Consider the following 26125-nt stretch of genomic DNA (forward strand, 5'->3'; position numbering starts at 1 on the left):
TTTGACATTTAAAACAAAGGTTTGAGCTGTTGGGGAACATTTTCTGGAGGCGGCCAATTATTTTTAGTCGATCAATCATTGCAGCTCTATGTGACATTAAAGAAAAATACAACTATAATTTTGTCTTCTCCCTGCCCACCTCAGGCCCTGCACAACATTCACTGGCTGAACGAGGCACAAAAGGGGAATGTGCTGTATAATAAATGTGCCTTTTCTTGTCTCAGTCATTCACATCAGATTCTCAGAGAAGTTATATTGGAATTTATTTCCATAGAAAGAGCAGTGACACAAAAATATGTCTCCTGCAGTGTTTGGTATCTTACTATATAATCACGAAAACTCTGTCTGTGTGGGTGTGTCTGTTCCACGTTTTTCTCCTCACTGACTTGGTCAATCCATGTGAAATTTGGCACAGTGGTAGAGGGTCATGGGAGGATGTGAATGAAGCAATATTACATCAATTGGCCAAAGGGGGGCGCTATAGCAACCGATTGAAATTGCAAACTTTGAATGGGCATATCTCATGCTCCGTATGTCGTAGAGACATGAAACTTTGGACAGAGACACCTCTCCTCATGAGGAACAAATTTGCCTCAAGAACCCATAACTTCCGGTTATATAGATTTTCCGCCATTTTGAATTTTTTGAAAAACACTTAAAATCGATCTCTTCCTAGGAAGTTTGACCGATCTGCATGAAACTCGGTGAACATAATCTAGGGACCAATATCTAAAGTTCCCTCTTGGCAAAAGTTGGAAAACTTACTAAAACTGAGCTTCTATAAGGCAATGAATATTGCAGAGGGCGTGGCTCACCGATCACCATGCATCTTTGCAGGCATATGACCACACATAATCTGAGGGGACCCCTCCATTATTGACCCCATCAAACAAAATGGGGGCGCTAGAGAGCTAATTTCTTATCTAGGCCTAACCGCCATACCGATTTTTACTAAACTTGGTAGATATGTAGAACAGGACGCCTCAAGGTGACTGGAGAAATTTAACTCTAATTGGCAACTGGGTGGCGCTATAACAACAGAAAAATGCTTAAAAATGGCTAAAATGCGACCGATCGCTGTGGCTCCCCCTGTGGCCCAATGGGTGGGGTTTTTTTTTCTAAGTTTTGGTATTACTAAGTCATGGTATGGTATGCTGTACATAGTCACTGTGTCATTCTGTCACTGTGTCATTCTGTCTGCCCCACGTTTTTCTACTCACTGACGTGGTCAATCTACGTGAAACTGCACATAGGCATTGACGATTGGCATAGGTGGAAGGTGACAAGCTACCAATGGGTATGGACTAGTAATATAATGTTCTTCAATAACCTTGTCAGAAGCTTTGAATCTGATTACCCTAAATCATGAACTTACTTTCTTGTTGTCTGAATATTTGTTTAGCTTTGTAACAACATTATGAAGGATCCCAGGATTTCATCCACAGATTTTATATGAAGTTAATCCCATAACAGTACAAATAACATAATGCTATTTTATGTAAGAACCTACTGTCATTCTCTGATGCTGGGGGAACAGACTACAGTAAAATCCAATGAACATGCTCTATTCAGCGTTCAGATCCAAAAGGCTGCTACCCTGTAGGTTACTTTTTATGTTTTTTTTTTTTCCATATATCACATCCTGCTGGTTATGAATTCAAGTTTTTTTCTATTAGAAACCGAATTAAATCTTTCAGCTTCACTGTAGTTTTTTGGACAAACCGTCCCTGTGTCACACCATCTTTATATGTGGATACACATCTATTTTATTTGGCTTAAAATAAATAAATAAAGAAAAATTAGTAACAAGCATAACTGAGAAAGAGATGTCTGTGCTTTTGAGGTGAATTGAACAAATAAATTCTAATGTGTTCTGAATGTTTTGCTTAGCTGTGCGAAACTACTGCAGGGTGTAAAATGACGGGCTGTGTTGCAGTAATTTAAATGCACTTTATGTCTGCACTTTGTGTCTGCACTTAACATGTGCTCTCGCAGTATGTATTTTTAAGTAGCAGCCTTTATGTCCAAGACAACTCTCCCAAGGGACAAATGAGGTTATCTTGAATCTTCTTGAACTAAATGACTGCATTGGAGCACTGGCCTCATATGGCTGCCTGCAGTTATGAAGTTCATCTTAGTGCACATCTCTGCTTCTTTGTGTGCTCATTATTTACTTTTCCAAGGACACTTTAGAAACTCTGTCAGTCAGTGGAGATATAATGAATACCCCAGTGTAATGTAATTGACAGTGTGGCTGGACTTTGTGTGAACAGAGAATGACATTAATGAAAAACAATACGAATTGTACCTGCTGCACCCTGATGCATCCATTACTGCAAAATGAAAGCGGAATAAACACAGGGTACTAATCCTCCCACTCATTGTCACTAATGCTGTTTACAAAGTGCTGCTCAGGACAATGTTCATGTCAATATGTAGGTATTGAGTATTTTTATGTGATGTGATTAAATATATGAATGATGTTCTTTTTCCTCCTCAGGGATGGGGAGTGAGACACATCACATTTGTAGACAACGCCAAGATCTCTTACTCCAATCCAGTCCGGCAGCCGCTGTATGAGTTTGAAGACTGTCTTGGAGGAGGGAAGTCCAAAGCCATGGCAGCTGTCGATCGACTCATTAAAATATTCCCTGGTGTGGTGAGTACTAAAATGCAGATGATAATGCCCAAGCTGTGGGACATGATATCTTTATCGCTCTTTGTAAGTGAGGATCAAACCAAAGCTTACTCTGAAATCCTATCATCTAAAAATCCCTTTTTTTAGTTTCTATTACTAATAAAGATGCCCCGATTGTGAAATTCTGGGTCGATACCGATGATTAAAATGATTTTCCCAATAGCTGATACCCATGTCTTTTGTTATTGTTGTTTTTTGTTTTTGTTATTTTTTTCCCCTTTGTGCCAGGAAAACAGACATTTTGAGCCTTTCATACACTATCTTTCAAAAAGCACAAATTCAATTGTACACATTTATGAAACAACCTTTAATATAAACTGCTTTGACATAAAAAATATCTTTAAAAAACAGATTCAGAAGCCTTTTGGTAACACTTTACCTGAAGGTATCTACATAAGAGTGACATGACACTGTCATAACTATGACGTGACACTTGCCATAAACATTATGTAGATGTCATAAACATTTATGACTGCTGTCATTAAGTGTCATTCGGTTTTTGTAATGACAAGTTGACATTGTTTGGGTTGTCTTGATTATGACAAGTTGACATTAATCAAATTGCATTACCAGAAGTTGTCTTTGTCATGACAAGTTGACATTAAATTTGTTTGGGATGTCCTTATAATGACAACTTGACATTAACCAGGATGACATTACCAGAAGATGTCTTTATGTTAATGTCAAGTTGTCATAATAAGGACATCCCAAACAAATTTAATGTCAACTTGTCATGACAAAGACAACTTACATGTATGGTAATGTCACTTTAATTAATGTCAAGTTGTCATAATCAAGACAACCCAAATAATGTCAACTTGTCATTACAAAAAACGAATGACACTTAATGACAGCAGTCATAAACGTTTATGACATCTACATAATGTCTATGACAAGTTTCATGACAGTGTCATGTCATAGTTATGACAGTGTCATGTCACCCTTATGTAGATACCCTCAAGTAAAGTGTTACCACCTTTTTTACTATATCCATCCATCCATCAATTTTCATCCGCTTATCTGGGGCCGGGTCCCGGGGGCAGCAGGCCCAGCAAAGCACCCCAGACGTCCCTCTCCCCAGCAACACCTTCCAGCTCCTCCTGGGGGATGCCAAGGCGTTCCCAGGCCAGATGAGATATGTAGTCCCTCCAGTGAGTCCTGGCTCTACCCTAGGGCCTCCTACCAGTGGGACATGCCCACTACATACTTGTGCTACTTACTATATATATAATACTCATTTTTTCTGGATAAAGCTTGATCACATCATATTGTAAATCGATTCAGCTTCATCAGCAGGTAGTTGTGGCCACCGGCTGCTAACAGCTAACATTGACTAGATTTCCTCCGGACGATGTCAGCAGTGGATTGTTGTTCACAATGAAGCCTTATCAGGGAAACAATAGGGTGCGACCCCTGATGAGTCAGTAGTGATTTTTCTGCATCCTTTTATCTGTTCATCTCAAACACGATGGGATGTCATTAGTCTGGAGCTCTGCTTTTTAGCCTGATGTGACACAACAGGAAAACGATCAGTCACTGACGTCTGTGACAGTCATCTTGTCTGTTCATAGGCTGATGGCAGTCAACAAGATGGTTATTGACTGATACCGATGTACTGCTGATAAATTGGTGCCTCCCTAACTCCTAAATCTGACAAGTATTGTGGTTCTGTTGGTTTTTACCGTCATACAGCAGCTTTTGCAAAACTTGACAGTATAATTTGAATTTTGTTTATGCTCATAATCATATTCCTGCATAATCATATTCCTGTTTGATTGGTTGTGTCTGACATGTGATGGCCAAATCATGCAGAAAATGAAGAGTCCTGTTAGTTGCATATTAATGCTGGCAGTTTCATTACTTTGTTAATTAATGAGTGGGTTCTCTGGGGAGATAATTTGCTATATTACTAATTGAAAACGCAGCCAAACACTCACAGCGTGACTGTTTTGGCGTCAAAGCACCCATCACTTATTAGTCGACTTGGAAAAACATAGGCAGAATGCATATTTATGATGTGAATCATGTTTACACCTGTATGCTGATGCATGCATGTTAAGTTCTGCAGGAGGATGGAGGCAGTTCATGTGAGGATTATTTACTTTTGTTTTGCTTGCCCTCAGATAGCATCTAATGCAGGGATTCAGGAGGTCATGAAAGTTGAAATTCAGCAACTTGTTTGCTGAGTTGTTTCCCGTTTGTACGGGTTCACAGCCGTCTGTATGCGGGTAACAGTTACTGCATTATATCCTCTAGCTCAGGGGTTCCCAACCTTTTTGCGACCCCTTAAATGGAACAGTTCAACCTGAGGTTATTTTTCCATCTCACATAGTTTAATTTAAAGGATCTTTCAGGGGCTTGGAAATGTAAGAACAAAGAAAAACAAAAGTGTTATTAAAATGTAAGGTTAATTTAATGTAACAGAAATATTCTTTCTCATCTCTGTTATGATCTTGTCACAACATGTGATGTAATAAAAGGAACTTAGTATATTTACTCAAATGCATTTTTGAGGTATTTAAACTTCACTTCTGTTTCCTGTTTCTTTACACTTCTCCCCTGATACATTTAAATATTGTAGCCTCACTCTTCTACATATATGTGACAGCTGTACTTACTTTTAAAATTTAGATTTTACCTGCAATACATATTATTTGTTTATTAAATATGATGCACTGTAGTAGATAAAAGTATCCAAATAAAGCCCCTTATTGACTCACTACCTCTTACAATGTTCATGCTTCAATAGGTGCGATTCTACAGAATCAGAGTCTTATGATGCTTTAATTACATTTTATTGCCAAATTTTTCTGTATTTTTACATAAGTACATTTTTGACAGGCTGGGCAATATGGAGAGAATCAAAGATTACAGCACTGTAGACCAAATACCTTGATATCAATATTATAACAATATTGTAGAGTTGTTCATTGGCGCTTTCACGAAATATTTACTTAATGAAATGTAGTAATGTAATGTGGATATAATGACTAAGTGGCTAAAAGCAATAATAGAACAGCGAGAACAGTCTAATTTTAGAAAATTACATCACTGTATTTGAATGCAGCCTTTAAAATCAGGAAAAGACAACATAATATTACGATCTAAATCTAACGCCCTATTCACATGGGACTAGAACTACCAGGGGACCTTGTGTGATTTAGAAAGTAACCCCTGGGTTTCACGCAGTGCATTTGCACTGGATAAGCAAAGCCTCTATTTTACTTGAATTTACTGACGGTACAGTAACTGTACTTTTCACAATACAAAAGCACTACACAGCACCACTAGCACTCCTTTTTCTTTTTAAAAGTGGGTTTAAGCAAACACAGCCAATTTTGCCACACATTTTCACGTAATTAATCTCATCATCATTCAAAATTTTGCTCTTCTGATGGATTTTAGTTTGCTTTTTATATTGTGTAGTGAGACAAGCCACCTGCACCCGAAGTGCTTTCAGAACTTTCATTTATAGTTGCTGACACAGCCTCTGTCATTCATAACCAGGAAAGAGGCAGAAAAGAGGTGTAGAGAAAACAAAAAACCTAAATATGACCCCATATAACCCAAATGCCGATTTGCACAGGACTAATAATATCACACGATTTCAGTCTTTAGTGAAATATGATAGGTTATTTATGTTTTTTGCTTCAGAAATGGCATTTTATCCATATTGGCAAGAGACGTCTTTGGAATAGAAGTTGATTGTTCTTTTGTCATATTGTACTTGGGTAAAAGTCCGGACAATCTCAAGACCCAGGACAAATACCCTTACAAAATACGGCTGCAAGCAAGGAAGCCATCACACGGAAGTGGCTAAAGGCAAGCCCTCCTTCAAAGGATGACTGGATTGCAATTATTAATGAAATTCACTGTATGGAGAAAATAACTTTTCTTTAAGATTGCAACTTGATCAGCATGTGAAGTATGGGGAAAAATGGTTCATATACACAAAGGGATGCAACCTATTGACTGACCTAACCTTCTTTTCTGTTTGACGTGAAAATAAATAAAATAAACAAACCATAAAAATAAAGTTAAACAAAAATTACAGACGTGGCAGATTTGCACAGAATTAAGATCACAGATGACCTCAGCAATTAATAGAAATAACCTGAGCTTCCCAGGTAGTACTAATCCTGTGTGAATAGGACAATATCTAGTCCTCTATCATGATATTAATAAAAATAGATATATTGCCCAACCCTAATTTTTGAATGCAGAATTTGTTAAGTGTTTAACTGTTTCTGATTTTGCTCATTTCTACATTATCTGAGCTCTTCTCCCCCACTGCTGCGATACCAGGAGGAGGTATTGAGGCTAAAAGTTGCTTCGCGGTCAGCAGTTATTTAGGTTTTTGATCTTGTGAATCTTTTGAAGAATCACTTTGAAGTGTTATGAGCCAATGATTTTTTTTCTTCAGGTGTGGATTATTACTTTTTGAATGCTTTGGAGGGTCCTGTACCAGGAAAGTAGAGCACAGTCTGTGTAATGAAATGTTGTCACCCTCTGGGCTTTAAGGCGACTCCTCCGATTTGACTGAACTGACTCAGTGTGGGACTGGTGAGCTGTTGTGTCATTTGCCTTAAACTCTGTAAGATTGAAGCCTCACTTTAAAGTCACTGTCCCATCAGAGCTCGCAGTATGACTTGGTAATAGGTTGTTCCTGAATGAAATATAATGGATCGGGATTATTATGGTGTCACAGACAAGGGGACCTGTGATGTCTCCTTTAAATGCACACGTACACACACACCCACACACACACAAATAATTGACATGCCATCAACTTTATATTCCACTCTCTCTGTCGGCCTCCTGCCATTTTCTGCCTCTCTTACTCTCCTGGGAATAACATAGGAAGTAAAGAACAAAGCTTTAAAGCTTGATGGTTGGCCCTATGCTGTCATGATGTCTGGTGTCTGTCTAGACACTTTGTTTGTCAACCCCCTGCATCATGCTGCATCCCTACCTGACCTCCTATTTTTATTAGTGTGGGTGTGTGCCAGCTTCTCTCTCCTGCCGCCTTGTTTTCCTATAAACACAGGGGCAGCAGGTGCCAGTGTGAAAGATAGAGAGAAATATGAACACAGCGAGCAGAGAGCACAGAAATGCATCAACCGAAGCGAGAGGAGTCGGGTGTTGAAAAGGTCGTAAGCAGATTTCATGTTTTGTCTGGTGACAAATACTGTCACCTGACATTTACAGGATAGTTTGTCTTCTTTTTTTATCCTCTTTAAATTTTGGCAACAGTGAGGTCAGAGCTGGTTGAAGATATCAACAGGGGTATTGTTGGATTGTTTATCTTTTCAGGAAAGGACAATCAGAATGATTTTTTTTTTGTCTTTCTTGGCTGCAAGTGTTTGTACTGGAAATTGGAATATGATTACCATCTCTGCAGCCTGAAATCGCCTCCTCAGTGCTTAGCAACACTTGCGTCAAAGTGAAATGTAAATTCAAGACTTGGTAAAGAGCTCCCCAGAGCGTACGCGGCAGTTTCACTGATTTGGTAAAAGTGGCCTTTCTTCTTGTCAAGATCTCACACCTCGTCTTTGCCCTTTTCTGCCCTTGACTGTCAAATTACTCTTGACATTTCCATTCCCCTCACTGTCGAGCCTGCAAAGCCCTCGAGGTAGTCACAGCAATCCAAGTTTGGCGGTAGAAAATAAGAGTCTTAAAACATTTTTGCGTAATTACAAGCATCGATTCAAGGTTTCCTTTTCATACTGTATCATCGACTCATATTGGAGAGCCGAACACACACTGGCTTCGGGTCAGCTGTTGCGATGATTTGATGACACGTTCCACAGAAGGACCGTTGTGTGACTGCATCTGATATGCCCTCACTTACGTCTAGACTAGTGAGTCACTCAGCATTAAGCACACACACACACACACACACACACACACACAGACAAAATGAAAAACATATTCGATTTAAGTTTTCAGCCTCTGGATTCTCACACAGCAGCTGATCAGATCTTGAAGTTCTGGAAATGTGTTGAAACATACTTTTAATTTTTATGATTTTTCTGAGACCAGACCAGTGCGAGTCCCACACTGCAAAATAAAATGTTGAACAAGCAAACCATTGGCACTCCTCAAAGTGATCTGTTGTAGTTGTGTTCTTGACCAGTCTCATTGTCTTATCTTACCTTATCTTAAATTTCATCGAGCATTCAGCCTCAGATGCAGGTTACTGTATGTTTGTTTTTCAGCTGTGTCTCTCTGCCTCTTTGTCTCTGTCTCCTCCTGCAGAATGCAGAGGGTTACAACATGAGCATCCCCATGCCCGGCCACCCAGTGAATTTCTCTCAGGCCACCCTCTCCCAGGCCCAGAGGGATGTGGAGCAGCTGGAGAAGCTCATTTCAGAACATGATGTGGTCTTCTTGCTAATGGATACAAGGGAGAGCCGCTGGCTGCCGACAGTGATAGCTGCCAGCAAGAGGAAGGTAGGACAAACACAGCAGCCACACTGTCTCAGTGACAGCGGGGCTGGGGTCATTAAAGCTTGTTTTTCTTTTCACACAGGGTGAGACGACACATCTGTTGCATCCTATGGCAGTATCAAAGCTCAGAGACAGGACACACAGAGTTCAAACAAGGTTACACAATTAAATGGCCAAGCAGACAACACAGAGACTGAGACTGCCAACAAAAAATAATAGAATCAAATTGATAGAAAGAACACAACTAGGTTGATAAACACAGCACGTAGAAAAAAACACCTCACTGGCAGATGATCAGGATATAAGTGTGAGTGTTGCATGCCACAGGTCTAGATGATACTTAAGGCCCTGACACACCAAGTTAAGATTCAGCCTTTGGTCAATATCAATGTTGTCAGCTTTTTTTAGGCCAATAACATCATGTATGCAGAGGTCTCGGGATTTTTTAATAAAGGAGCTGTAATTCACCCACTTATAATAGTACTTACTTCTCCATGTAGTTGGTGAATCTTCAAGCGAGCCCCTCGTGGGCTGCCAGGATACCCAAAACCTGCACTTATATGTTGTTAGTAAATAATGAATCAAATGACAATATGTAATGTGTAGGTAAGTGTTTCAATTGATGAATGCACATTAATTTTTTGCTCAACTCCGCACATCTGTGAAGCTTTTAAGCCTGTTTTAGCACCTTGTTTTGGTGGGCACATTTACTGTATGGTAAAGAACAAAGCTTTTGATTAACTGGTCCATCTACGTCCCAACCCTCACCTATGGTCATGAGCTATGGGTAGTGAACGAAAGAATGAGATCCCAGATACAAGTGGTCAAAATGAGTTTCTTCTGAAGACTGTCTGGTCTTAGCCTTAGAGGTAGGGTGAGGAGCTCGGACATCCAGAGGGAGCTTGGAGTAGAGCCGCTGCTCCTTCGTGTCGAAAGGGGTCAGTTGAAGTGGTTCGGGCATCTGACCAGGATGCCTCCTGGGCACCTCCTGTTGGAGGTGTTCTGGGCACATCCCACTGGTAAGAGGCTCCGGGGCAGACCCAGAACACGCCTGCACTATCCACTACGCTACCGACGCCCCACAAAACCACTTTTTAAGAGAATTCTTTTGTTACACCAGACAACTGTCTGTAACATTGCAGTGTGATCACAAATATACACATAAAGAACATACATGTTATACATAATTTTGAGGGTGGTATAAAGGTTAATTAAAGGCATCAGGACTGAGGCTTTCAGTGGATCTGTTTGCTCTGAGGATCCAGTGGACCGATACTCACACTGTGGCAGGAGACATTTGTGACCTTGTAACATTACTCTTGTTTTACTTACTTTATGCCGGAACTTGAAATTTGGAAACCATTTGATTTGTCTGCCTGGAAATTGAAACAGCTCAATAATGCTGGCCAAATTTTCTGTTTACCAGTCAGAATTCTATTAGTTGCCAGGCAACATTAGATTATCGTACATTGTGTCATTTATTTGTAATGCCTCCAGTGATATCACTGATGCAACTCAACAGTATTGCCATATGCAGTTAAGTGTTTTTTAGACTGCTGATTAGGTTTTCTTCATGTCCTGCTCAACTGAGAGGCAATTTAGGGTGGTTTGAGACTTCACTGGAAATTGGACAATTTATTTCTATTGCCTCTCCAAAGGTCTGGGTGCTTTCAACATTGTAAAGAGCCTATTAATGTTTTAGGTCATTGCTTTGACTCAACCCTCTGCAACCTTTTTGTTTGTGTAAAACAAACCATTTAGTTAATTAGATTTGGTTGAAATGTGCTGTGTGTGTGTTTTCAAGAGAAGTGTCCCTAATCAAGCCGAAGCTATTTTAGATCTGTCTTTACCACTGCTTTGTAAAAAAAAACCAAAAAAAAAAAAACCTTTTGTTACCATGATTCACAAGAGTTGTTGTCTTTCACTCCCCAGCTTGTGGTTAACGCCGCTCTAGGCTTTGACACATTTGTCGTGATGCGCCACGGCCTGAAGAAACCGCCTGTCACTCAGAGTGTTTCTGCAGGGGCAGACTCCTCCACGTCCTGTTCTTCTGCTTCCTCTTCATCCTCCACGCCAGCCGGCTCTGCGCCCACCGTCCCAGGATCCTCTCTGTTCTCCAACATCCCAGGACACAGGCTGGGCTGCTACTTCTGCAACGATGTTGTGGCACCGGGAGATGTGAGGAAAACGCACAAATACAGTAACAAGCATGCACTCATCTCATTAACTCACGTAATACACTTAGAATTAAAAGAGCACTCAGAGAGAACAGACCTCTGCCATATCCAAATGTTCTATCTCGCAGTGTTAATGAAAGTGAAAAATGATTTTACACGCCCCATGGTTAAATCTGCTCCAAAGTTGAATGGGTTCGTCCTTCCATGCGCCCTTCCATCAAGTTTCATGAAAATGGGGTCAGTAGTTCTTTTCATAATTCTGCTGACAGTCAGAAAACAAAATGAACTGAAAAACAAAACCTTGGCAGAGGTAATAAACACACAGATGGGATTCTTCTATATGTTTTCTTCAACCAGCACAAAGCTTTTTTTTTAAATATTTACAGTATTTACTTGTATCTGAAAGGTGTTACTCTAAGGTGCTTTCAGACCTAGAGTTGGCTCACTTCGGTCCGAATCGGGGACTGATTTTGTTACAAAGTTGCAAAGTTGCATAAGTGTCTAGAGTTGGTTCCTGCTCTCACGGCAGCATTTACAAGCAGACCAGATAAGATAAGAAAGCTGCTCTTGATTGGTCAGAATTTCCATGTGGGAAAAATCCAGGAAGTAAACAAAATGTTGAAGAGGAGTACACTTGCAAGATAAATGTGACACTTTCTAATGTCACAGTGGCACGAGGCGCGGCTCCAACTAGAAAACAATGTTTTGATGCATTGGATGAGCTGAATGTGCATATTAAGGCAGTACAGGAGGAGGCACACATTAATAATCCTCCAGGACTGTAACATGCTCATGTTTAACCCAAACAATGAGTAATGCGACGGATCGAGGCCGGAACACGTTCTCACCACAAACAAACCGCACCAGAGTTTGTTTGTAACTGGACCGAGACCACCTCTTCAAGAAGGTCTCGGTCCGGTTGTTTTGGTGCGCAGCCAAGTGCAATTGCTGTGTTCACACCTGCCCAAACGAACCGCATTTAGGGTCAAACAAACTTGAGTTCGACTGAACTGAACCAAACAGGGCAGGTGTGAAAGCACCCTTAACGACCCTACAGACAATTAAAACTCAACTCTGCAGCTCCCTCAGCTCTGTGGAGATTTTTTTGTCTGTGTTCGATTGTTGTTTTGGATTTTCAGCTAAACAACCTTGTCTGCAGTCACAGCAGGCAGTTGTTTTCATCAAAAAAGCCTATATAAACTAACTGAACATTACCTGAGCAGCACCAAATGGTTTGCAGATGAAGTTAGCGACTAGCAGGTGAACACAGTGGAGCGTTCAGCAGCTTAAAGGGGAACCCTCTCTGGACATTACTCTGCCCACAGCTTGACTTAAAAAAATTCAGAAAAGATAGGCGGAGCTGAGGGAGGGGGTGGGGCAGGCGAGCGGCTGAGGAAGGGGGACGGAGTGAAGATTGTCCCTGGCTGCGGGGAGAGAGGAGAGGGCTTCCCTGGAGGTCGGCCTCTTTATCCGGTCCCTCTCCTCCACACTTAGACTTATTTTCATTGTGCCGATGGTGGCTTGGAAAACCGCCCCTAACTGTGTCACACAGACAGAAGGGAAGGTGGCTGGAGCTCGGCCTCCTTCCCCATGTTCACCCTTCTCCCCATCTCCACACTTAGACTTTTTTTCACCCTGCCGACAGTGGAGCTTATATCCATTGTGCCGATGGTGGCTTGGAAAACCGCCCCTAACTGTGTCACATGGGGAGAATGGAAGGTGGCCGATGCTCAGCCGGTCCCCTTCTCCACACTTTGACTTATTTTATCCTACTTAGTTCTATTTCTCCCTCTCTGGGAGCCTGGGCTCACTGCGCAGCAGCCCACTGCATCCATCCACCCCTCCCTCCCTTGCGGCTCCGCACATATACCCCCCGAGGCTCGGCTCTCTCTCTCACCGCACAGTGGCCCTCCACATCTCTCCCTCGCCACCCTGCACATATACTCCCGAGCCTCGGCGCCTCTCCTTGACCAACTAACCTAAATACTATAAACACACTACTAACTGTAAATCTACACTAAAATACACTATGCTAACAACACAATTCGACAAATTACTAGCTATTCTCTCTGCTCTGATCCAACCTACTCGCTATCAGTTTGATAACTGATAGCGAGTAGGTTGGATATCAGTTTGATAACTGCGCTGCTGACAGAATGGTTTTATAGTAAGGGGAGGGGTAAAGGGAGGAGGGCAGGCTTTAGCGTGGACGGTTAGTGACGTCATTCGCCCCGAAAAAGAATCATTCGCCTCCAATGTAATGTAATGTAAATTCAAATGTAGTAACCAGGTTTCAAGCTGTAGAGGGCACTCCATAGCACATTTTTAAAATAAAATGTAGCTTTTCAACAGTTTGCACTAAACTGTCAAGATTTTGAGCAGGATCAGTCAGTAACACTACTACACAACCAGAAACAATGATTATCAGCTGAAAAAAAAATGGTTTTAGGGTTTAGTTACTCTTTAAGAGTCACATATGTTTTTCAGCAGTTGGTGGAGACCAAAACAGTCAGTCTGCTATAAAGAGAGAGAGTATTTAACTTTCATTTGTCAGTTTTTCCAGAAACACGACTCCAAATAAATGCGGCTTGTGCCTGTTGTGTTTCAACTTTAGAGGGTGACATACACCAATCAGCCAAAACATTAAAACCACTGACAGGTTTCCTAGCAGAACATTGCATTGGAACAAAATAATCAATGTTATTCACTTCACTTGGCAGTGGTTTTAATGTTTTGGCTGATCGGTGTATGTCAGTGTCATATTTAAAGCTAGTTCTTCTGCCCCCAAATCATCGAAAAATTGATCAAAATATTGTTGCAGGTTTAAATTGCACGATTTATGTGATTATTTTCAAATTTCCTTGGAATAAAGTTTTTATTTTTCTTATGATAAGATGCAAAAAGGGTGGCTTTTTAAAACGCTGTTATCCATGATGTAAAAAAGAACTGGGTGACATGCCTTACACGACAGTTCCTTTTTTCATTCTTCCTGTGTTCATTTTTTGTACCCTTGACACTCTTTGTTACTGTTTTTGGTCTTTTTCTCCGTGGTGACCTTTTGATATGAGAATTTCATGAAAGCAAGTCATCAGCTATTGAAGGCCACAGCCAGTTGTTGGAAACTCTGCTATTCAGCTCTGACTTCTCCTGTAAATGCCAAACTGCTTTAGCCCGCTGTTACAGGTTAAAGTAGTGTTAACAGTTAAATCGGAGGCACAGCCAGTTATCTTTTATGTTGAGTTTGCTGAGTGAATAAATGAATGAATAGAAAGTTTTAGATCATGTTATGAGGAAGTGTCTTTTGTGTTGTTTTGTCTTTGGACTGAAGCAAAATGGTACAACATATTGCCAAACCAACATCATCTGTCACCACAGTGCTTTTGATCAGCTGTCGTAACAAAGCAAAACATGCTGAGAAAGAAATTAATCTATAACATTCTTTTTTTACGCCTCTGCACTGGCAATAGCTGTGTCTGAGGCATTATGTTTTCGGGTTGTCCGTCCGTCCGTCCTGTCTGTCTATTCTGGTGAATGCATTTTCTCAGCAACACTGTGATTGAATATCCTCAAATTTGTCACAAACATTTACGTGGACTTAATAATGAAGTGATTCGATTTTGGTGTTCAAAGGTCACTGTGACCTCACAAAACATGTTTTTGGCCATAACTCAAGAATTCATACAGTTATTATGAGAGAATTTCAAATGAATGTCTAATAAGATAAAATAATAAGTGCCTTTACCTGGACAGTTTAATTCCCTTTTCATTCGAAATGGAAGTTCATTTCTATTAAAAGTGATCTTGTAAACACCTAATTTGGGGTGAAAATGGCCAGTGCGACTGAAAATTCATTTCGATGTAAGGTGCTGGAATATTCCGTTTCCAATTCTGAATGAAAGAATTTCTCGCACTTGTATACACTCATTCCTCTTCAAGTTCATTCTGGTCTTTCTGCGCATGCTTGTTTCCTTGCCCTTCTGGCGCGATGACGTATATAGTGCGTGCGACTCGTTGCACTAACCGGTTTCCATTCACCAAAGCACGGTCTACTATCTCCCTTCTTCGACCTTCTACCTCCCTTCTCCTCCTAAACAGATGAAGCATTAGCAGAACAAGGTTGTTCTCGTACTGCTGCTTCAAGAATTTAAGCAAAACAAGCCAGAAAAAGGCACTAAGAACGGTGGCGTCAAACAGCTTGTTATCTGGAGCGGGGACAACAGTGTTTTCTTCTGGTCAATGTACATGTAACATCCGCCCCGCCCCCTATCCACTCAGAAACCTTCTCTGCCCCAAACCTTGCGCAGGCCTGAATAAAGACGATTAAAAGGCAATTAAACTGATCTTCCGTGTAAACCCTCATTCAGAATGAATATTTCCCATGTAAACTACCTGGAAAGACTTTAATTTCGAATGATTTCATTCAGATTTATTTCATTCTGGTATGAGAAGCCATCATGTAATCGTACCCATTGTACACCCAAAAGATTAAAGGTCAGTGTCACTGTGACATCGTTATGTTTTCTGGTCATTACTCAGTGTCATAACCTCAGAAGGGTGGACATTTGGTCAGATACTGAATCTGTGACACTAATTTTGGGTATCTCAGCTTGATAATGTGCTCATGGCATAGATCTTCTGTGCTGCCGTGTTGAAGATGTGTGTGAAGCATCCATGTTTTTTAGAACATGTAGTTTCTTTGCAGCAACATCCATATTTGAAGCATCGTCAACTGTCATGACTACAACTGTTCTGTCATGCTTAGGGATGGGTATCGAACTCCGGTACTGAACGACGGCTACATTCTTCAAGACAGACAGACTTCAGCTCTGACCTTAACGGTTCTGCTAGGTTTTTTTTTTTTTTTTTTTTTTGTTTTTTTAATCTTGCACATTTATCTCACCAACTCCATCAATTATCCGTCATTGTATCATAATTTTTGCTATTCTCCCTGAAGACGAGAGATCTGTCTAGCTCACCCTGGCTGCCTGCTGTGTGTGAGTGGAGAGCAGGGGGGCGGGGCTGTTCCAGTGACACACACACACATACACACACACACACACACACACACACACACACACAGCGCATACACTAACTCAAGCTCATAGCTTACCTTCAGATAGATAACGATGGCGGAGAGAGCCAAACGGTCAAAAGTGTGGCTTTACATTACAAGAGGTGATGCAAACACAGCGCGTTGTCACAAGTGTGACAAATGTTTTGCATGTAAGGGCGGCAACACTAGTAATTTGTCAAAACACCTTGCGAAAGTGCATCATATTCAGACAGAAAGATGTACAAGGCTTGACTGCCCTAGCACAGCTAGTTCATCTACGTCCAGTCCAGGTTTGTAACATTATGCTAGCAGCCAACACGTGGAGTTAATAACCATTAGCTATTTTGCAACCCTATTTACTAAATAGGGTTTCCGGCACAAGATAACGGCTTACCGGCTTACCGGCTTACTGGCTCCAGGTCCAATATTTTCCTCTTTGTTGGTGTCATGACTGTCCAGAAGTACCTGAACAGCCGAGCCATGGCGGCACACAGGTATGTGACGTGTCAGTGGGGAAACGAGCTGTTCACATTACTCTTTGTGGCAGGTAACGGTCCACAAACCTCACCGCACTTTAGGGACTGTTCTTTACTTGTCAGGGGAGGAGGGTGGCTGGTTGATTTTTATTTTGTTTATTTATTTTATTTCAATCCCCCCTATGTTAATCACTTATTGATGCTGTTTTTGAAGTATGAATAAGTCAATAAGTAATTTATTCCATTGAAATATCATTGATGTATTATAGAAAAGTGATTTATCTTTTTATAAATGACAAAAGGCACATCTGCCTCATTTTTGCTGTGGTATCGTGATACTACTCAGAATCGTGATACTTTCACTGGTATCGTACCGTGGGTCCCAGTTTTGGTACCGTGACAACACTATTATTTTATGTATTTTACATTTCAAGTTGTAAAAAGTAAATTGTTTTGTTAAAAAACTATTTTGTTGCATAATGAGAATCGAGAAAATAAAGCAATTTATGTTCTTAATTTGTTTTTTTCTTCCTCAAAAAGTATCGATAAGAGTACCATTAAAATACCGGATCGATAAGCAGTATCGATAAGAGTAGTAGTACCGTTAAAATCTTAACGATACCCATCCCTAGTCATGCTCCTCTGGTAGTCCACCACCAGCTCACTGGTTGTGCTGATGTTGAGATTTAAGTGATTGCTCTTGCACCATGTGACAAAGCTCTCTGTCACTCCTCTGTACTCCTGTAAAAGTAGTTTCTCAGTGAGGACGACATGTTTCTTGCTGGAAATTATATCGTGATAACTTTCATTTCACTAAAAACTACACTTTATACCTTGCGTTAAATTCGTTTAAAGTCTTTACTGCAGACTGTACATTATATGAGACCAGACAGACATGGATGTGAACTGCACCTTGACTGATTGCTGAAGCCGTACAGCAGTGACATGGTCTAATTTATTTAACTGTTATGCTCACACTTAAGTGTTTGCAGCCATGCTCCTGGTTTAGCTCTGTGACCCTTGGTTTGTTGATCCATCTATCCATTTGTCACTTGGTTGATTCATTCGTTGGTCCAGACCACTATTAGATGAATTGCCACGCACTTTAGTACAGACCCTGATGGCTCCATTTATGTAAACGCATGGCATTATAAAAAGGCTACTTAACTGAAAGGATTCCCACAAAAGCCATTGGCTCACAGACGGTCTGTGATCGAGACATTTAGCCGATAATTGCTCTCTCAGCCGAAGTCACTTTGCAGGTTTGGTGGTTACTGTTAGTAAACACAGTCGTTGGCAAAAGTGAAAGTAAAAGCCAACCACAGACTCACCCTTATTTGGTGTTTCGCCTCGCTGTTTTTGCTTTTTTTTTTTAGCTGTGTCTCCTTGATGCCTGCTGTTTACTGGCACCTGGTCGCTATCTTTTTATAAAGCTCCAATCTCAGTTGAGTGCTGCGGGGGTACACACCTCTAAATGTCCTGAACACAGAAAATAAGAGAAAGTAAGACATTACAGGCAGAGGGCAGAGTTTCAGCTGATAAATACACTGCCACACACTTCTAGTCGGTCGTAAGGGATGATTGAGAGGAATTACTCCTGTATGAGTCTGTACATTGTGTTTTTAGGAAAATCCTGCGGAGTGTATCTTACAGAAAGATTTTAGCCTTCCAAAACACATTTGATTGGTTTTGTCCTGGTGTTCATCTTCTGTTCTTTCCTTCTTTCAGAAGAAACTCTTTCAGGATTATGGGAATGAACCTGATGTCAGTGCTCTCCACACTGTGTATCGCCAGTTGTTCACTATATGTTGTTGCTGTTGTTTTGTCATTAACAGTCAACCCGGGATCGGACTCTGGATCAGCAGTGCACAGTCAGCAGGCCCGGCCTGGCCATGATTGCTGGAGCCCTGGCTGTGGAGATGATGGTGTCCATTCTGCAACACAGTGAAGGGTAAGCACAGCAGACTTTTTCATTAGTTTTTATTACTTATTATCACTCTAGCATTTACAGTGGTAGTTATAATAGTATAATTGATCTGGCCATATATTCATAATGTGGAGTCTTGAGTTGTTGTAAGTACTATACATTGCCTCGATTCAGTGACTAATACAGAAGGAAAGGCAAGAGAGGGTAATTACAGACTGTATAAAACAATACAATAAAATAATTGCTTTTTTATTAGGCCTGTCATGATAATAACGTTATCAACTTATCAGTGTCAGCAAAACTGATTGAGGTCATGTCCATGTATCATACAGTATTGCCCTTGGGTTTATATGTGTGTTTATTTACATAGAAATGTCACCAACATTGTAGCCAACATGATGTCAGAATACAGCAGGTTTTTCCCAAACATTATAAGGCTTGTGCAATGCCTAAGCAACTCAACTGAATAATCAGAAAAAAAATATGCCAACGCAAGCTTTTCGGGGCTGCGTCCAACTCAGAAATTTGTCAGCGGAACTGGATTTGTCAGTTCAATATGAATATTCAACTCTGTGTACCATTATTTCAATTAGACTTTGAGAGTTTGAGCGGGGTTCTGCAGGACGTTCAAGATGACAGTGACTTTCACGTAATATAGTAAAGAAGCCAACCAAGTCCTCTGAGCTTATGTGTGCTAACTGCGCTAACCATGGATTGGAAATGTGCAACAGTATTTTTTTGTCGAAATAAAAGATGGTTTCCTATTAAGCTGCTGTGAGCTGTAAATTCACCACTTCTAAACAAAAGGCGCAGGATAACGTTATCTCGGAGCCTGACTGGGCAAGCCTCTCTTCCTCTGGGCAGCTGCCTCTGCCTCATTCAGACTCACACTGGGTCAGTGTCCACAGCTGCCTGTAATGTAGAGCTGCGTGACAGAGGAGTGCTCACAGTGCACACAAAAAATAAAACAACTGCTCAACGTGAAGAATCTCAGTCGCCTGAGTCTCCACATCTGACTCAAATCATCGTCAACTGTGACGGAGCAGCCCTACTGTTTTGCCGTCATTTGTGGTTGAATTCAAAGTTAATTGCTCTCTGAAAGGGTACTTCAATATTATGCTGTTATCATTATATCAGTGGCATAAAATGGTATTAAAATGACAATGATATTGTTAATTGCACTCAACAAAAGCATTTATTGTGACAGGCCTAAGTCTTATGTCTAAAAGCTCAAATGCTTTACAGAGATCTAAAGTAAAGGTCAGAGGATGCACAGAAACATACCGTAAAACTTTAATTAATAGCCGGTGCTATTATTTGCTTAAATCAATTAAACCATCAGGGCTGTATTTGGGACAGGACTTTAATTCCTTTCATACAAAACTGTTTCTCATCAAAGACAGGAAATACAATCAAATTGTTGATTTAAACCAGTATGAATATTACTTGTTTGAAATTAGGTGTTAGATAATATGTTAATTATGAATCATTCATTTGATCTAGCTCTGAAAGACAGCACATCAGAGAGAGAGGGAGTTGTGTCACTCTATGATTTTGGCAACCGACACACCAACACACCACTCTATCCTGTTCAAACAATACTCACAACTTGGATACATTTTTATGAAAAAACCTTTTGATTCTTTTGATCTGAGGACCCTTTTGGACTTAAGGATAATGAATCACTGACAGGGTAATCAAGGAATGGACACATAATTTGAGGTCGCCAACAATCCAATTTTATGCATCCAAAAAACTTGAATGAAATGCTTGGCAACCAGACCAGGCCTCTAATTGAGACAGGCCTTTATTTGTAAAAATGTGTAGCCACACCAGGCTAGTGAAAGGGACTGGGCATTTAACTGGGACTAGAAGTTTAATTGAAGTTTCATGACCTTGTGACTTTTTTGAAAATGAAAATGATGCCGTTTTAATCCAATAAAAGATCCTTGCTAACACGTGGAGTTCTGCAAGGTCAGACACTGAACAACCTCACTGAACCGCCCTGATCACCAGTACTGTAAGTGGTTGACCTTCTCTTGTCAGAGCTTTATGCTGGTACCTCGCTCCAGGCATGAAACTGAAGGAGACTGTGTCTTTGAGCTTGTGGCTCCTAAACTTTCAGTAAGCTTAACTTGCTTACTTTTGCTTTTTGATGGAGCAGCACTGCAGCTGAGGTCTTACTGCACCGCAGGTAGTATCTGTAATTTGCTTGTAGCACAGCTCCCTGAGTTTACTTGAGCCCAAAAACTTCTGTTCACTTTAGAAGCTTTGTGGCATTTCATAATCCACCTCTCACTTTTATGCTTCAAAAGCTTTAACACTGTAATTCAGTCAGCTCTCAAGTTCACTTAGCAATCTGTACTGGTTCCATATTTTTTTTCCCCTAACACTGATGGGGATGTTTTCATGCCTATTAAGTGTGCACAGATGTGTCTTTGTGGCAATGTAATTGTGTGTGCCTGATTCGGTGAAAGTCAGACTAAAGTGGCCGCTTGCTGGGCCTGATAAGACAGCCATTTTCTCTCAGAGTGTTTTGAGATGTTATAAGCTGTTACAGAGCTGCTCTGCCTATCTTGGATAAAAAGCTTAGAAAGCAAAGAGAGAAGGAGACTTTTGTGAACACGCTGTACCTCGTCGGTTGTGTAACTACCTCCTTTACAACAAGATCTCGCTCTTTTGCATCTGCCCTTTCTGTGTCCTTGTTTTCCTCTTCATATCTGTGCTTGTTCCTTTCTTTTTTAACCCCATTTCCTCCATCTCTTTATGCCCTTTAAGGTTGTCTCTGCAGCATTCACATGAACAGCTATGGGCTTTAGAAAACTGTCACATAAGGATTAATGTTGCAGCAGTTTGACAGACATGTCTTACTTTGCAAAACCACTCTGAGCTCAGTGTGAGACCTACACTGATATTTTCGTTATTGTTATCCATGGAGAGTCAAATCTTTTAGACGTGGCTAGATTTACTGACTAGTAGATCCCATGGAAAATGTAATACTTCACAGTTTTCTGACATTAAATATAGGTTTGCTGGAGCCATATATAATAAAATAAATCAGCATGCATTAGGTCATATGTTAGGCTCATACATGATTTATAATGTGTCATATTTTGGGATGTTTATGGAGATTTACTGCCTTTTCTCTATCTTTCAGTCCAATGTAAAAGAAATTTTTGAAGGCATGGCAGAAAAGTTGTTACACAAGTTTTACACGTATATAAAAAGGAAATTGGAAAAAGAAGGTGTCAAAGATATAATTTTCTCCCTCTCTGTCTCCATCCTCAGAGGCTATGCAGTGGCCAGCAGCAGTGACGACAGGATGAATGAACCTCCCACCTCTCTGGGTCTAGTGCCGCATCAGGTCAGACACAATGCTCACATCCATTAAAACTCACTCACATGCATCCATGTGTGCGCGCACCCGTTCACCTCCACCTGTCAGTGTTCTCCAGTGTATGCCTGTGTTAGCATATCTATGCATAATTATAAGCCTGAAATTCTGTAATGACCTCTTTCTTTCTGTTCTTGTATACTTGACTGAAAGGGTTTCTATAGAAACAAACGCAGCTTTGTCATGGCAGAACACTGCTCTGTAATGCGTGTGTGTGTGTGTGTGTGTGTGTGTGTTTGTGAGTTCAGACTTAAGGGTACATTATTGGGGACACACCAACTAACTGTGGTTGCATCACAAGAAGTGAAGCTTAGGGTTATGAACTTACTGATAAGGTAAACGCTCACAGGCAGCGAGTGTAATTTAGTGCAGAATCTTCCCTGGTCACTTTATTAGGTACACCCATGCAGTTGAATGCAATCCAAAACAACAGATCTGCTACAAATTCCACGTTTATGAACATACTGCTCTAATGGTGTTCATCAACATTATTATCTTTGTAAAAGTACATTTATTGGCCGGGCTGTCGTATTGGATTACATAAGATTTTACTGGTATACCTATTTAAGTGGTCACTGAGTGTATATGTGCATTTGATTTACTCAGGCTACATTTGTACTAGTATTTTTTTTCGCATTACAGTGCATTACTATTGTTCTGTTTACGGCTAGCGTCATCATTTTGTCAACATTTTTGAAACCCCTAAAACAGTGACCTTTGAAAATGGTGCTGATCCTGTTTTAGTTTGAAAGCTCCGGGGTTGCGTTTTAGTCTGGACCAGCAAAATCACAGACTTTTGATAACAGTGATGTGGACACCCGTGTTCGCTTCCTGATTGGTGTTATCAGTCACAACACGTCAGGTCAAAACTTTAAAGCTATATCTACATATTTTTGTCATTTTATCCTTCTTGTGTGGCTACTTTTTTCCCATTGCCATGTCTTCCTCCAGCAATGGGTGATGCTCACTGCACCTCTCTGATATGTTGCCATATTTGCTTTGCAGCAACTCCCAATCTGTTTTCTGACACTTTCGACTGCCTTACTCTCAAAATACTTTATGTCAGTGGTTCCCAACTGGTCCAGCCACAGGGTCCAGATTTCTCCTTAGTCATTAGGTCAAGGTCCACATAGTTTACTATATTTAGCGTAGTACTTTCGTTAGGCCATGTCGTTAAGCTCATTAGCTGTCTCTGTAAAGTGGCTGTCTATTACTCACTGTACAACAGGAAACGGCACTTCAAAATAAAAGCTTGTCCTGGAAATTTACTGTACTTCAAAAATACAGTGTGTGTGTGTGTGTTTTGTTTTTTTTTCTAACAAACTTGACACGTTTGTAAGTCACTTGCAGTCCTTTCAGCCAGTTGGGAACCACTGCTTTCAGTAATAGTCCAGCTTCGATGTTGGTCAAAGCAAAGAAATCTCTGGTCTTACTTTTCACCATCTCAGTTGCATTCTAAGCAACCAAGTAGACAATCATGTGAGATGTGTCTTCAAGTGTGGTAGTATGGACAGAGATTATTTCTAAAAGGGTGCTAAAATGCTCGTGTGTAGGGAGATTGTTTTGAGTTTAAAACATTGTTTTAAAATGAAACGTGTTAGTGTGGATAGCCTCATTTTGTAAAACAGTTGTCAGAGGCCTTAACAAACAAAAAGATGAAAACAGTGGCCTTATAGACCAGTGGCTACAATCCAATGCACTTAAGTAATAACAGCAAACTAAAGTAATTTCAAACAATTAATCCCGTTCCCACATAGATAAATGACCACATAAAGCAATAACATTATTTTACTGCATGCATCTCATCCTTCTCTAGTGGACACTGAAAGTTCCAGAGTGATGCTGAGTAGGTCTGCAAGATTATGGCCAAAATGATAATCAGAATTATTTTGATCAGTATTGAAATCATGATCATTTCTCACCATTATGCATTATTTTTTGGGAAAAAATATTTTATTGCACTTTTAAAGAAACAGGGCACTGCTCTCACTTTGATGTTGTGCTGCATTTCTGCTAATATTTATCAAAATAAAACTTAATATGAGGTTCTTTGCCCATCATGTAGCTCCCACTATTTATTTTTCAATTTTTTTTAGTTTGGCCACGATGCTGTGATGCGCACCAGTGTCACTGTCATGGATGTCTCAGTTGACGCTGGAGAAGGATGGGGATTAACGGTAACAGTACAGTAATGTTAGCAACATTATTCTTCTTTGCCTTCATGCATTCATTACACTGCAACGTTTTTTCAAGTGGTTTAACAAGTTAGTTATGTTGCTACACATCGCAGACACAAGTCTCATGCAGTCTTTGCATTTGATTTGTTCTCTCCTAAATTCGAAATACTTCTAAACAATGCATGAAGACGGTTGATTGTCGCTTTGCCCATCTGCAATCACGACATTTAGGAAAATTTTTCACAGGCTGCTGCAGGGTGCACGTGTAGTGGCATGACAGCTCTTCAGAAGTGGAGTGCTTGATTTTAATGTTCAGCAGAGTTTTTTATGAGCAGAGCACACATTTTAAACATCTACATTACAGTCAATCATGTTAATTTAGAGGTGCCATATTGTGAAAAGTCAGATTGCTGTGTCTTTTTAAAAAAATAAAGTAGGTATAGGTGCTATATGGATAACTGTGAAAGTATCAAAACACTCAGCCCACAGAGAAATGCACACAGTTCGTATTCAGAAAATGTGGTGTTAAAGCCGTCAGGATTTCTGTGAATTTGTGATGTCACAACTACAACTGAAATTTTATAAAGGTAGAAAAACGGAGCATTTCAGACAAAGGGTGATTACAGGTACAGTACAGGCCAAAAGTTTGGACACACCTTCTCATTCAATGCGTTTTCTTTATTTTCAAGACTATTTACATTGTAGATTCTCACTGAAGGCATCAAAACTATGAATGAACACATGTGGAGTTATGTACTTAACAAAAAAAGGTGAAATAACTGAAAACATGTTTTATATTCTAGTTTCTTCAAAATAGCCACCCTTTGCTCTGATTACTGCTTTGCACACTCTTGGCATTCTCTCCATGAGCTTCAAGAGGTAGTCACCTGAAATGGTTTTCCAACAGTCTTGAAGGAGTTCCCAGAGGTGTTTAGCACTTGTTGGCCTCTTTGCCTTCACTCTGCGGTCCAGCTCACCCCAAACCATCTCGATTGGGTTCAGGTCCGGTGACTGTGGAGGCCAGGTCATCTGCCGCAGCACTCCATCACTCTCCTTCTTGGTCAAATAGCCTTACACAGCCTGGAGGTGTGTTTGGGGTCATTGTCCTGTTGAAAAATAAATGATCATCCAACTAAACGCAAACCGGATGGGATGGCATGTCGCTGCAGGATGCTGTGGTAGCCATGCTGGTTCAGTGTGCCTTCAATTTTGAATAAATCCCAACAGTGTCACCAGCAAAACCCCCCCACACCATCACACCTCCTCCTCCATGCTTCACAGTGGGAACCAGGCATGTGGAATCCATCCGTTCACCTTTTCTGTGTCTCACAAAGACACGGCGGTTGGAACCAAAGATCTCAAATTTGGACTCATCAGACCAAAGCACAGATTTCCACTGGTCTAATGTCCATTCCTTGTGTTTCTTGGCCCAAACAAATCTCTTCTGCTTGTTGCCTCTCCTTAGCAGTGGTTTCCTAGCAGCTATTTGACCATGAAGGCCTGATTCGCGCAGTCTCCTCTTAACAGTTGTTCTAGAGATGGGTCTGCTGCTAGAACTCTGTGTGGCATTCATCTGGTCTCTGATCTGAGCTGCTGTTAACTTGCGATTTCTGAGGCTGGTGACTCGGATGAACTTATCCTCAGAAGCAGAGGTGACTCTTGGTCTTCCTTTCCTGGGTCGGTCCTCATGTGTGCCAGTTTCGTTGTAGCGCTTGATGGTTTTTGCGACTCCACTTGGGGACACATTTAAAGTTTTTGCAATTTTCCGGACTG

General features: G+C 40.7%; 1 protein-coding gene across 1 annotated transcript in view; it reads left to right on the forward strand.

Annotated features, from left to right (window-relative positions):
- The window catches only part of atg7 (ATG7 autophagy related 7 homolog (S. cerevisiae)), a 119343-nt gene that overhangs the window by 24624 nt on the left and 68594 nt on the right, over positions 1-26125 (forward strand). The window contains exons 12-16 of the mRNA XM_049588974.1: positions 2501-2659; positions 8957-9151; positions 11081-11326; positions 18690-18805; positions 22070-22145. Coding sequence (XP_049444931.1) covers positions 2501-2659; positions 8957-9151; positions 11081-11326; positions 18690-18805; positions 22070-22145 — 792 coding nt within the window. The remainder of the gene's footprint in view (positions 1-2500; positions 2660-8956; positions 9152-11080; positions 11327-18689; positions 18806-22069; positions 22146-26125) is intronic.

This window comes from Epinephelus fuscoguttatus, linkage group LG1, assembly GCF_011397635.1.
Source record: "Epinephelus fuscoguttatus linkage group LG1, E.fuscoguttatus.final_Chr_v1".
Lineage (NCBI taxonomy): Eukaryota > Metazoa > Chordata > Actinopteri > Perciformes > Serranidae > Epinephelus > Epinephelus fuscoguttatus.